We start from the raw sequence: 12733 nt of genomic DNA on the forward strand, positions 1-12733 counted from the left end.
TGTGACTGCCCAGACCCTCAGTTGGTCATTATCTCTCTGCAAGGCCTCTCTGCCTTTGAGGGAGACAGCACGTCTTCCCAGTTTAGCACTGGCCACAGACAGATTTCGTATGCTTTTAGGCTTTGCATCCAGGTCATTTATAAAAACAGCGAAGGGAACTGGCCCTAAAATGGAGCCCTGGGGAACCCTGCTAGTGACTGGCTGCCAGCCTGATGTAACCCCATTTACCACAGCTCTCTGAGCCCGACCAAACAGCAAATTGTTCACCAACTGTATTATGTTTTTGTTCAGCTGTACGCTGGCCATTTGATCCAGAAGTAAACTCTGAGAAACAGCACTGAAAGTTTTGCTGAAATCCAGAAGACTACATCTACTGTCTTCCCTGAGTCATCTAGATAGGGGGTCTTATTACAAAAATGAAATTAAATCAAACATTTTCCTCATGCATCTGTCTTGGCTGTGACCAAATAAATTTCTAACTTCAAGGCTTTGGAAAACAATACACAGGCTACTAATACTGGCACTGTTAAGTACTGCAAAACTGAGATTAGCATCAGTTGAGAAGAACTGAGTTCTTGCTGTTGTTCTGGGATCAGTCGACCTGAAGAGGGCCCTTCCAACCTCAGTCAGAGTATGGTTCACATCTTCCTGGAAATGCTCCCCATCTGTGCAGCAGTGGTGCTCTCAGCACCTTGCTGTATTTTCTTTGAGCCAGAGCCATCAGCCAATTGTTCACTCATTGTATTATGCTTTTTGTCTACCTGTGTGCCATTTTTCCAGAATTATACCATGAGATCCAATAGTTAAATCGCTTTCTATGTAGTTCAATGGACATTACAAAGGACATAGCAATCTTGTATGTTAGTAGAAATTATCATTTTGCACTTTGAAAGCAAATTCTGATTTTATTTTCTATCATATAAATGTATATTTCTAATTTAACTAGCATAATTTAAAGGAATGTATTTTCAGTTATTAAAAACTTAAATTTTTCTTGTGAAAAAAAATTAAGGAAATTTAGAAATGTGACAATATCTTTTTTAAAAAGAACAGCTTTAAAAAGCTCATTCACAAAGCAATTGTTATTGTGATAACATATAACAATAAGCTAGACCTTTTGGCAATATATGGAAGAATAACAGATAGTTCTATCAAGGTCACTACAAACAGAAGTTGTATCAACTGTCTGAAATTCCTACAGCAACATAAATGTTTTTATGAGCAGCAGGTGAATTCCTGGAAAAGACTCTAAGGCTATTAACAGCTCAGTAAGGAGTACATAATAATAAGTTGTTAACTCAGGCTCCCTGACAAGAACATTAAGAAAGGGCACTTTGAAACTATTAATACTAATGTATTAAATATATATATATATATATATAAAATTACTTTTCTTTATGTCAACCAAATAAATATTAACTATTGTAGTGGAGTAAAATAAAAAACTATGTAGGAATTAATAAATAACATACCCTTTCTACAAATTTAAGTTAGCTAATGAAATCATACTTTTAAATGAAAGGCCTGTCTCATCTCCATTTTTGATTCTATCAAAAAGAATGTAGCACAACTTTTATTCAGTATACCTGTACAAGGCATATAATAATATTAAACATGGAAACTAATTTGGCTTATTGCATTAAAATAGAATGGCTGTTCCTAAAACATCTTCCTTTTTCTCTGTGTATTTTCCTCTATTCTATTAGCATAACTGCTTTGGGGACGTAAAAATGTAAAACAAAAGAGGTTGTCTGTATTATGCAGTCAGTGGTTATATTTCCATTCTTGTGTGGAAAAAAAATTAAAACTGGAATCTATCCTTCTGAATGATTACTGCACACTTGATACGCAGTCTAAGAAGAAAAATAAGAAGAGGAAAAGAAAGAACATTCTCTATTACCCTAAAAAGGAATACATGTATATTCACTTCTATTTGTTCAAATATATCCTAAATATATCCTATATATCCAAATATATCTAGCTATATCCAGTATTAAGTAGTGCAGAAAAAGTGCAAGTGAAATAATATTTTGTACTGGAACATTCCTTCATTTAGACAAAGTTATAACCTTGCTCATGTCTCAAAGTACATATATTCTTGATTTATTCTGTGAATTCATCTTTATGGTTGGGAAAGAGCAATTTTTGAAAAGTGCTTATGTATTATTAAAACACTGACCCAGCTACTGTTTTTAAAACAGTTTGGGCTCACAGATGAAGGCTTTTGGGAACTAAATATTTATTTTAAGAAAGCGAAAAGGAAATATCTGACAGGTTTTAAAGTAATGGTTATGTGGACATTGTATTTAACTTACAAATAAGGAAATTATTCTTGCATAGACGGTCAGTTAGCAGCCATACTAGTTACACACTAATCTAGAATGCTGCTCATGAAATTCACTGTTCTTTTTCCGGAAATATGTCAAACTTTCAAAATAAAAGTCTGACACTTGACTGCATGTTATGGCACCTGAGAGATTTAAAACTTTCATTAAGATTCAGATGTTACTCAAACTTAGTGTTTCTACACTCAAAGGTGACTATACTGAAACTGGCTAATAATATTAACAATAATAACAATATTTTAAGTTTAGAGTGCGTTCCCTTATTTGCCAATTCAAGATTTGGAATGTTAAAGGTTAACATTCCCTTCTGCGCAATTGATATATTGACTCTGAAAAGACAACATTACTTTTTTACAACACACTAACCAAAATCATACATGGTTTGCTCTCGGGAGTGAGCTGAACTTTAATGCACTATAAAATAAGACTTCTGCTTTTTTCAGCTCACCTAATCACACACTGACACTTAACAATAGATTCCTGTGGCTTACATTATCATTCTTACTGTGGCAATAAATTATAAAAAGAAGAGTTTTTTTGAAGTTAAATTGCTGAATAGCTAGAAGAAAAAAATTGATAATATCTTTTCTTAGGGATCAACTTGTACTATCAGTGGATTTAGCTTTCTTAAATTTCTCTGAGGCATGGAACTAGCTGTGTGGTGTTAAGTTTGTTGTGCTATATAGTTTGCAAAATTTCCATGCACACATCTTTGAAAGACTTTGAAAACAAGTCATTCAAAACCATTAACGCACTTCTACATTTGTGCAGCTCTTCTTGCAGTTTCTAGAACATGTATTGTGCACACGATTCTCCTTGGGGGAAAGCGTATTGTCTACAGACAAGTAAACAAGATCAGCAGAGAATGAATCATGTTTTTTTTTTTTTTAAATCAAATCCACAAGAGCCACCTAAACAGCACTGTGTTTCTCTGCAAGACTTTTTTATTCAGCAAGAATGACCATAGTAATTGTTCCGTAGACTGCTTTATTATCAAATACAAAAGCTTAGAAGCTAGCTCGAAACAACTGAAGAAAGCGATTAGAAGACAGGCCAAACCAGGTGCTGAACTTCCTTGATAAACTCTTTATTACATGCAGTTGATATTTAGAAGTAAGATATCTTTTTCTCCTAATTGTAATTATTTCAGTGTCATTAATAATGGCTGCTGTAAGGTAAAAACTGTATCTGGTCAGAGTCTCATAATCATTCACTCTCATTTTCAACAGTTCAGAGACCTATTTTCTTCCCTTTTTAGAATCTCAGCCTTTCACAGTTCTTCCCTTGGGAAACTAGGTTAATAACAGCAGAACAGCAAAACTGAGAAGCTTGCTTAACATCACTTACTATGCTAAAATAAGCTAGGAGATTTCATTTTAATGAGTATCTCCCAAAGTGCATTTGTAGTGATTATTTTTTAAAAACATTTCCCAGACATGGCTCATTTCCCAGGAGCTCTCAAAGGCTGGGAAAGCCGTAAGTGCTCTGTGGAGCCATGAGCTTAAAGTGACATGCCCATCTGCTCCTGCCGCTTTGGTCAAGCACCAGTGCTTGTGTTCAGTGCAACTGGCCACAAGATCTTACATGTCCAAACCTCTCAGTGCTCTTGTTTATATAAGAACATGCTGAAGATGTAACAAAAATGTAGTATTTCACGGGCCCTACATTTCTTGCTTCTAGTCGTGACTGAAACACTTTAATTTGTAGGCAGTAGATTATTAATTTGTAGGCAGTAAATTTCTACTTATGCCTCAACCAACTCAAGTAATTGAAAAATACTGCAGGAAAATGAAATTCATTAAAAAAAAGTGGTTAGCATGAGGCTAAGAATTGTCCAGTTAATTCTTCAATACTAACATTAATACTATTTTATATTTAAAAAACTTATTGACTGGCCTGATACCTGAAGGAATCTTCCCTCTTGTTACAAGCTTTTCCTGCAAGGGCTTCAAGCATGCTATAGTACATCTAGAAAGAGTAGAAGAATATACCTGGAGAAAGAAGCAGTACATTCTAGCCATCCAGCCTTAGCAATACCAGCTGATATGTGCCAGCTCCTGAAGAACGCGATACACCAGCACCTCCATTCAGCTTCGAGCTGGTGCATATGTTACTATTCATGATTTAAAAATTCAAAATAAAATCAACATGTGATCCAAGGAAGAAATAGCTTTCACATGAGGGAAATAAAGAAGTTTCACCATAGTTGCATCTGAAAAGCAGTGATCCTTCTAACTCAATTAAACACAACTGAAAATACTAACTAAAGATCTGAAAAGACTGGATGGATTGATTAAGTAATACAGAGGTCAAGAGTCAATAAATCTGACACATCTCACAGTCCTCACAGAAAGGCATCGGGCTAAAGAAGAGAAGAAGCTCATTTTGATTCAATTTTCCAAAATGCCACCTAGAAATTCAGGGCACTGTCTTATCTAAATGATGCAGCTTCTTATCTAAACTGTCTGTATCTTGACCAATGAAAATACGTGACTTTCCTTGACACTAAGATCCCAGTTGATCCTTGGGTAGGGCCAAGTATTATGGCAAAGAGAAAAAAGGAGAGAAGAGAAACAATATGTACATATAGCCTGAGCAGAAATGAATTCATCTTTACAAAATAAGATGATGAAATGTCTTCTTCACTAAATTTACACAGCAGCATCTGTTGTCCTTAACAGTGATGAGACACACACCCTAAACTGGCAATTCATTTGGGAAAAGAGGCTGGAACAAAACACTCTGAGCACTTAGGTAAAAGCCAGTGTGATGTGTCTCCAGGGCTCCAAGAAGCATGCTGCTTCTATGCTAGTTTTCAGTGTGGCACTGAATATAACATCAGATTCTCTACTCCTCAAAAAATGTGGGAAAAATAGCAATGATATCAGTTCATATCTTTGTACGTGCACCTAGTGACAAATCTTTTGCTGTCAAAGTACACTGTATGTAATATATTGTACATACACACTTCTATGGCTTTGAAGTAATATAGTGCATGTGTTTCTAGACAGAGAGATTTGCTTTAAACTACAGAACAGTACTGTAGGCATACAGTTCAGCAAGAGAAAATTACTTTCTTGTATAAAATTTTCCACATTAATCTTTGTAAGAATAATTCTGCCATTCAAAATTTGTTACACATTGATGTTCTTAAATCTTCATGTTACTACTATCAAGGCATTTTTCACAAACTCTCTTATGTATTTTTCTACCCAGAATGTTTCATTTTAATTCATGCTAATGAATATTCAAGAAATAGCAGTGTTTGTTTAATATCAGAGTTTAAGAAAGAGTTTCACTCCTCAAGTTAATTAAATACAGCTGTAAACTGATAGAAAAATTAACAAGGTCATACAGCTTTCTAATTCTTTAAATCTGGTGCTTTCATCTACCTATCTGCTCCATCAGCTCTTCATCTCCTTTTAGAATCTCATTGGGAAACAAATCTCCCCTTTACCTCTACTGCCTGGCTATTTTTTCTTATTTATTAGTTCAACTCTAAATAATACTGGAGTGGAGGAACAGTCATATCTGACATCCCACATATCTTGTCCACTCAGTGTCATTTAGAGGTGCATTAAAATTTTTATGTGAAAACTACCTGTAATTTGCAAACTAAATCTGCCAAAAAATGAAGTATTTTGTCAAAGGGATTTGGCACTGGTGCAAATTTCACCAAAAGTCAAGGAAGTGAAATATCAGCCAGTTCCGCATCCTGCTCTAGAAGATACTTTATTTCAAGATGTCACTGCAATGCCTTGGGATATTGCTAGGGTGCATTTTATAAAATCTCTTCCCTATAGACCAGCTTTGTCTGCTACTTACATATTATCCTGTAGCAGAAAACATCCAGCTGGTTTATTTGGGCCATGTGGGAGAAGTTAATATAGTTTCCGATATGTATACGGCTTGGTATGCTTAGCACAGATCTCAGGGAGTGCTAATTTTTGATGATTAACTTTGAGAGTTTGGGTGGAAGAGGGGAGGAAAAAGCATTTTCCAGTTTAACTACAGCACCTCAAATGCAGCTGGTATGGTTTATATCCACTGTGTACCTGTTTTATTTCCCATGAGAGAATTCCTACAGAAGGACTAAGCTTCATTACGAAGCTGTGACAAGGTCATATCTTATCCTTCATCTGATTTGAGAATTCAGTCTGTTTGTAGGTAAATAGATTATGATGCCCTGGAATCTTTCAAAAAATTAAAAGTCAGAGTCTGAGATAGTTTTAAAGTATGAAGGAAACAACTGACTTATTTTAGCAATAAAACTGAGGATGTATTGAAATTTGGTGTCCGACTTTTGAAGAGAAAGACAATAATACCTATGAAAGATCTTTTTTTCTAGAAGTACTTTGCTATTTGTGAAAGATATTTAATATCTTTCACAATATCTTTCATTATCTTAATATCTTAGGGCTGTGAAAAAGAATGAATAGATAACAGACTGTAGAATTCGGAAGATATACTGTATCAACGGAGATAATTTGCAAATGTTTAGTATATATGAACACTATGAAGAAGATCTATGAAGAAATGCTTTTCAAAGTACATCTTAGATCTGTAAGGTGAAACAGTTAATGGATTCTTTGTGTGTTGCTATAAGGACTCACTTATAATCCAATGTGTCAAATGTTTCTAATCACGGAGTCTTCAGAATGATTCAAAATCTACCAGAAATAAGACATTTCAACTACCAAGCCTCAACATACAGTATTAGTTCAGGATCATACTACTCCACCTCTGGTTATAGCACATAAATATTTATACAATTGAAAACTTTCTGTCTTCATTGCAACAGAAACCCACAGCATCTTGGACTGATTACGTTCACTGCACTTTTGGCTGAAAAGCTGCAGAAAAGAGTGAATCTATATTAGCCAACTACATAAATACACACGAGTGCATTTTTAAAATGTTCTCAAGATTTTCACTTTTAGAGACTGATAGAAAGGCAAACAATATTTTGTTAAAGTTATGGGTCTGCATATTTTGTAGTAATTCATTGAAAAAACGAAGGTCATGTGGAAAAAGGTGCTTTAAAGCAGTCAAATTACTAAGCCTCTTTATTATATTTTTAAATTAATGTATGGCTTCCATGTTTGCAGTTTATTAATATCCTTGTATAACTTTCCTTCTCTGCTTCTCAATTACATGGTACTATTTTTCTCAGAAGATGTGAATCTATTTTTCACAGAGAGATTATGGGCTTCATCTCTCTACGGTTCTCTGTGTGCAACTTGTTGCCCAAGACCACAGATATAACTATCATGCATACCTTGCACAGTCTAACCTTTTCCCCTTGTTCTGCTTGTTCTAGATATGCATGGAAGAATGCTCCTGTGCCTTCAGGGTTCACCATCCCTAATTTATGTTACTTATAAAATCACTGGAAACAGCTTCATTTTGTGGAGCGCTCACTGTCTTTTGTTAGATGGCTCCCAGATTTCTGTAAGCTGATAGACCTTTCATGAAACCTTGGGGGCAACATGACCAGAAGTGACTTTCATTTATGAGCTATAGAATTCCTACTGGTTATAACTAAAAGACAGCACGCTGCCCTAAAGTCCCCAGTGTCTTCTTGATAGTTTTGCAAATATCACCCTGGAATCTTATGGATATTCATGCTTATAAACTTTAAAATCTTGCAGTTTCTTAAAGTTAAGAAACTGATGCAGTCTGTTGAGACTTCAGTATTGTTTATATCTGACGAAGACATTCAATTTCTTATATTGTAAGAACAAAACCTCTTATATTTTCAAATACAAATGTCAGGTAAAAAGGGATATGAATGGGGCTGCAAAATCTCTTCCTTTTTACTGACTCATGTGTGTAACAGTACCTGAGGCAAATGGATACTGTTTTCTGAATTTATAATGTCTCCTTAAGACCTTAAGAAAATATGTGAACTTTTCATGCTTATATTGTTTTTGAACTTCAGCTACATTTTTAAAATCTCCATGAGAGGGATGTCTTTGTGGTAGATTCCTCTCATTTATCACATTTCTTATAGTTCTGCATCATCATCCCTATTTTGACACAACTCCTGATAAAACAAATGCTGTTATTTTCCTCTTCTGGGGTTGCTGGGAAGTCTGAAAGATGACACTTGCTGTACACACACCTGACGTACACAGAATGTGCTATTTTATATACAGAGCTTGAGGTGAAGGAGAATGAATTTGCTAAAGCCCATGTGACTATTTTCTGGCTTTGAGATAGACACTGTCAATCTTTTTTTTTTTTTTTTTTTCTTTGTTTTTCAATATACAAATCTTATTCACATTTGGCCATTATACTTACACAGTGGTATTGTTGTAATCTACGCTTTGTCAGCAATATTTAAATATAAACAACGTGGATCAAAGTTGTATAAAATCACATTTTGTAATTTGATACTGCAAATAGGCAGAATATTTTGCAGGACTAGATTATTCACCTCTCTGCTCTAGAATCTGGTGATGCAAATCTGTCACATAGCTACTCCTCTGCTCAAATAAGTGACCTGCTTACTGTGGGAGCTGGATTGTATGTCTCTCATTCTACCTATTACATAGCTTTGACAGAAGAAAGCACATCTGTTTTAACTTACTAATAAAAGGGGTATTCAAGAGCTGTGCATGCAGGCCAGTTAGTGACTTACGGAGAAAATAATACCTATACAAGAGTATTGGAAAATGCCAGCAGTGCATTTATCTCCCCACACCTAGGAGCGCAGAGAAGTTAATAGTTAAAAAAAAAAGTATTCTGTAGACTTCATAAAAGAACAGAAAATAGTACTTTTACTGTAGAAACAGACTAAAGTGTAAACAGACTGAAGTGTAGGTGTAAACTTTACTAGGTGTAGGTGTAACTTTACTAAGGTGTAAAGTGTATACATTAGTCTATTTTAATTCACCTGATTGTTATTTTAATATTGATAAACAAAAAGTGGTCAGTGCAAGTCATAGTGTAGTTTACTATGGTAATGGATCTGAAACTTGAAAGAGCTCCACTAGTGCATGCAAATAAGTTTATCTTGGTTTGGCTACCAAATATTCTAAGCAATCATCTGTTTCCTCTCTCTAGCTAAACTATTTAAATTGTTTGAATTTTTTTTAAGTTTACTCTTTTTTTCTGCATCATTAAAGCTGCATAATCTCAATAGAGAAGGGCTGCCAAGGAAGGAAATTCTGATATCCACAGAGCTTAAAATCATTAAATCTGTTTTTCATGTCTTGGCTTTTATTGCTGTTCTTTGTGATCTTCTCACTTATCCGTTAGGTCCATTGTGACTTTCAGATGGGGACAGAGAAACAGCAAGAAGGAGAGAAACAGCAAGAAGGACAGCTTATTACTGCTTAAGAAACAGACACCATGATTTTCCTTCCTGTATCTCCAGGAGTAAAGCCACTGATTAACATTAAATTTTACACTTGTGCAAGGTCCTGTAGCCAGCTGGAAATGATGAAATGTGTTTTCTGCTTTGGGAGAGGCAGGCTTCAGATTATGCTCTCATAAGACATTGTATCTTTTCTTGTAATGCATGTGATTGTCCAGTTTGATGTGAAACCATATAATTTTGACAAAATACCAGAAATCTGATAAAAATGCATTGCAGTTTCTATCTCTTGTAGCCTCTAAATAAGGCTGAATGGACTCTGTCATTTAAGCACAGATTAGTGCAAAATAATACCACAAAATTAAATCAAATTTTGATGTTCACCTTCATCATATTGTTTCAGTGTCATTCCAATATAAACCTTTTTGTATCAAAATATGTTTGAGTAACCGATCTGTTGTGTTCATAACTGTTGCTACTAGGAGACAAGTGTATCCACTGCCTGCTTGCTCTACTTGGTTCTGACATGGAACAAGACAGTCATTAACAAGTCAGAAGTACAACAACAAAAACTCAATGCAAAACAAAATGTCTACTTATAAAGCACTGTACGTGGGATCAAGTGAAAAGTTTAAAAGTATTTTTTTAAATATTAAAAATATGAAACATATTATTCTTTAGGATCTGAGTTTGGGTGATGCTGTAAGTGAGACCTACTTTCTCATAGTACTTGATCTCGTAGTCCAGAATGGCTCCATGGGGAAAGTCCGGCTCTTGCCAGGAGAGGGCAATGCTGTTTTGGGAAGCCCAGTCCTTCCTTACCATACCTATCAAGGAGGGTGCTGAAAGGGAAAAGGATAACTACGGGTTAAAGACAAAGTACACTCTTTATCCTTTCAACCTACTGTCTTAGGATACCAACCCGAGGTAACTTTGAGTGACCTCCAGGCAGAAAAGCATGACAGATGGCAATTCTCAGGGAAACCATATAACCTGGAATTAATGTTTCAAGTACACACCAGTAACTCCTTTATTAAAGTGCAGACCAGCTTCTGAGAAATGTCTATATACAAAAAAAAAAAAAAAAACAGAAAGAAGTGCCTGAGTCAGTCACCACCACTATCTGTGCATGACCAGGATGTGCCGCTTGCTCTGAGAACATCATGTCCAGAGCACTCTGTGTTTCAGAGATTAAATTCTAAATTCAGGATACCCTATGTTAAGTGTTATAGTTATGCTAGAGTAGAACAAACATTTGGTTTACTCCTTGGGGTAAAATAATGTGACACAACCTGAAACAGGCATAACATACTCTGTTCCTGATACCTGGGCTGGCAGAAGCAAAAGAATTCCAGTCCATCAGGGCAGTAGCTGTGTGTATTCAACAGCTGGCTGTTAGGGGAGGCGAGGGCAGTGGCAGGGTTAGGGCAAGCCACGAAAGCAGAGGTGCCCCAACCTACCTGCAGTAATTGACACCACAGGGCTGCAACTGTGCACTGAGCAGGAACTGCTTCCAGCAGCTTTCAGAAGGGGCCCAACATGGGTGGATGAACCCAAGAGCAAAGCTATCTCACTGTGGGTTTAACTGATTTTGGGAGTTGGATTTGCCGTCCTTTTGGAAAAGAAGAAGGACATAGAAGGACATTCTGTGTAACAATGTCAAATGAGGCAAAAATTCAAACACAAGAAACTCTATTTGCTTATTTTATTAAACCGGTCAAGTAAGGCAAAAGAAGTCTAATACTTTCTAGATACTAAAGCTGCTTTACAAGTATTGACATGAATCTTTCCCAAATGTAACAACAAAAGTCACATCTTTCAACAGTCTTGAAGACAACAGAGAAAGCTGAACGAATAAGTTACTGAACAGCACATCAGAGTCCCACCAGCTTCCTGAGACTGTATCATATATATACATAAAGGTTCTTCCAGTGATTTACCTTTCCCTATTTGTCGCTGCAATAACATATACCACCATATTGCACACCTTCCCCCATTCCTCTCTATTGTGAATCATACTTAACCTCTTCTAAGCTTCTAATGAGCTGCCTCTTGAAATAACATACTTTTATTACTTCAGTTTTTATCTTTTGATTAAAGGAGTCTCCTTAGTAAAGTGAAATAGGAATCTGCTTCTAGTCACAAAATTTCTCACCTTTGTTTACTTCCCTGTAAACATTTCAGAAAGTTTAAGAAATGAAATCAATAAATACAAGCTAGAAACAAACACTAAAGAAAACAGAACAGCCTGTTTTCCTTTGAAAGAAGGGAAGCTCTGCACACAGACACACGTATAACAATCTCCGTTTCTCTGTGTCAGCAAGACAGAAAATAAACCCCTGCCCACTTACAGTCCTCCCTGTGGATAACTATTCTGTGGCACAACAGACCAGTCTCTATGATGGGATAAAAAGCTAACAGGCCAACAGAAAATAACCAAAAGAAGAAAAAACTACCAAAAGTGATATGGATAAAACAGAGCTTACACAGGAAACCCTACACCATTTTAACCATAGGTCTGATGCAAGGGAAAGAGAGAAAAAAAAGAATCCTCTCTTGCTGAATAAAGAATCAGTCTATTTTTCAGGAAGACCTCAAACAGCATCATATAACTAAACAGAGCAAAATAGACAAATAAATGAATAAAACACATTCAGAAGTTCTGGGCCAAAATGTTACTCCTGGGTACGTATAACTACTCCCTCAGTTAAAATGAAATTTTTATTCTTGAAAATTGAGGACGAAACTGAGTTCTGGTAATATCACTCTGGGGTAAAATCCAGTACTCCAAGTAGGGAACAAAGACAGGGCTGTTGAAAGGAAAACACGAGACAGCAAAAACGGATTTGTATTTGTGAAACACTAATCAAGGGCCTATGAAGACAATTGCTCATATATACTTGTTTATTATTTGCAGTTTTGAGTCATTCACTGGCATCAAGGCAGAGGCTAAGGGAGCTCTGCAGGTTTTTCTGATCCACCTCGTCTGCCTGTTCGTGCCTCAGAGACTTCAGCTGGGCCACCCTCACTAGCACTCCATGGCTTCACCTCTCTGCAGTGTGCATTC

At 36.0% G+C, this 12733-nt stretch overlaps 1 protein-coding gene across 2 annotated transcripts in view; it reads right to left on the reverse strand.

The window, feature by feature from the left end:
- The window catches only part of EPHA6 (EPH receptor A6), a gene marked incomplete at both ends in the record, with an annotated part of 498668 nt that overhangs the window by 147346 nt on the left and 338589 nt on the right, over positions 1–12733 (reverse strand). For both annotated transcript variants that reach the window (XM_079541645.1, XM_079541644.1), the window contains one exon: positions 10384–10508. In XM_079541645.1, coding sequence (XP_079397771.1) covers positions 10384–10508 — 125 coding nt within the window. The remainder of the gene's footprint in view (positions 1–10383; positions 10509–12733) is intronic.

The sequence above is a fragment of the Tetrao urogallus genome (genome assembly GCF_951394365.1).
Source record: "Tetrao urogallus genome assembly, chromosome: 1".
NCBI lineage: Eukaryota > Metazoa > Chordata > Aves > Galliformes > Phasianidae > Tetrao > Tetrao urogallus.